Genomic DNA, 1,972 nt, shown 5'->3' with positions numbered 1-1,972 from the left:
TGAATGAAGATGGAGAGCCAAAACCTCACAGTAGTGACTGAATTTATCCTGGGGGGTATCACAGACCGCCCTGAGCTGCAGGTCCCATTGTTTGGACTGTTTCTCATGATCTATCTGATCTCACTGTTTGGCAACTTGGGCATGATCATTCTTACCATAGTGGAATCAAGGCTGCAAACACCTATGTACTTCTTTCTCAGACACCTAGCTATCACAGATCTTGGTTATTCAACTGCTATTGGACCTAAAATGTTAGCAAATTTTGTTGTCAGTAAAAATACAATATCCTTTCATCTTTGTGCTACACAATTAGCCTTCTTTCTTCTGTTCATTGCTTGTGAACTGTTCATTCTATCTGTAATGTCTTATGACCGCTATGTAGCTATCTGTAACCCTCTGCTCTACAGTGTCATCATGTCACAAACTGTATGTTGGGTACTTGTAGCAATACCATACCTTTACAGTGTATTTATTTCTCTCATAGTCACCATTAATATCTTCTCTTCATCCTTCTGTGGCTACAATGTCATCCCTCATTTCTACTGTGATGGTCTTCCCTTGATATCTCTGCTTTGCACAAATACAGATAAAATCGGACTGATAATTTTAATTTTATCTGCTATTAATTTGATTTCCTCTCTCCTGATCATCCTTGGCTCTTATCTGCTCATCTTCAGAGCTATTCTCAGAATGAACTCTGCTGAGGGAAGACGGAAGGCTTTCTCCACCTGTGGCTCCCATCTGACTGTGGTCTCTGTCTTTTATGGGACTTTGATTTTTATGTATGTGCAACCTAAGACCAGTCACTCCTTTGACACTGACAAGGTGGCTTCCATCTTCTATACCCTAGTTATCCCTATGTTAAATCCTTTGATCTACAGTTTAAGAAACAAAGATGTAAAATATGCTCTTAGAAAGACAGGAAAAATGATACAAAATAATTTCTCATAGAAGTCACAGGATATTAAATTTTACCTTAGTTCACAAATGAATGTAAATGTTCTATAAGTTTCAGCAAAGAAAATAGAAAAGAACCCCTCTTCTCTGAAGAGAAGACCAATTGTAAAGAAAAGCTTTGAAAAAATGAGGTAACACAGAAAATTCTTTTAAAATGTATAAACTGAAGAGAGTAACAATGTGTGTATTGTATTTAAATGAAGAGAATGACAAGTGTCTCAAATGATTTTGAATTTTGTGGTGATTAGGAAGTTTTAGGATGGGCTGGTGAGATGTCTCAGTGGTTAAGAGCGCCGACTGCTCTTCCAAAGGTCCCGAGTTCAAATCCCAGCAACCACATGGTGGCTCACAACCATCCATAACGAAATCTGATGCCCTCTTCTGGAGTGTCTGAAGAAAGCTACAGTGTACTTACATATAATAAATAAATGAATCTTAAAAAAAAGGAAGTTTTAGGATGATTTTAATTTTGTGGATTGAACTTTACAATAAATTGCCTAGCGCTTATGTGTATCTGTGTATTTACTTGTATGAAAATACACTGTTATTATAGTTGTATTTATATACATTTGGTATCCATGTACATATCCATTTACTGTATTAAAAGGTTCTAATCACAATAAAAATGAAGTCTATCCGTTTGGTAAGGTGCCAGTAATATCAGAGCATGCAAAAACTTTCATTCCACTGAAATATTTATGTCCTTGTTCTACTTCAATTCTTCTTCATATCACCTCATATATGATCACAATAGCAAAAACTAAAGCCAAATATTTAGTAATTATATATCTCATAATTTCAGTGTATCATTTGATATTGTATAATTCTCTCTGTGTTTATATGTGCATGAGTTTGCATACATATGGGAGCATGAGTGTGTGGAGCGTGTGTGTGTGTGTATTCAGGTAAGATGTCGAGTTTTCCACTGCGGCTTGTAATACTTTACTTTTTTCTTGTTCTTAAAATAATCTTAATTTTTTTCCTGTTCACTATGCTGAATGATTTGATGTTTCTT

The 1,972-nt window shown here is 35.6% G+C and overlaps 1 protein-coding gene across 1 annotated transcript; it reads left to right on the top strand.

Moving 5' to 3' along the window:
- Positions 1 to 951, top strand: LOC110289405 (olfactory receptor 8K3-like). Its single transcript, XM_021155598.1, has one exon. It carries the CDS (start codon positions 4 to 6, stop codon positions 949 to 951), a length of 948 nt encoding a protein of 315 aa, XP_021011257.1. The 5' UTR covers positions 1 to 3.
- The last annotated feature ends 1,021 nt before the right edge of the window (positions 952 to 1,972 follow it).

This window comes from Mus caroli, chromosome 2 (assembly GCF_900094665.2).
Source record: "Mus caroli chromosome 2, CAROLI_EIJ_v1.1, whole genome shotgun sequence".
Taxonomy (NCBI): domain Eukaryota; kingdom Metazoa; phylum Chordata; class Mammalia; order Rodentia; family Muridae; genus Mus; species Mus caroli.
The sequence above is the reverse complement of the archived record's forward strand: the minus strand, read 5'-3'. Positions and strand labels throughout refer to the sequence as shown.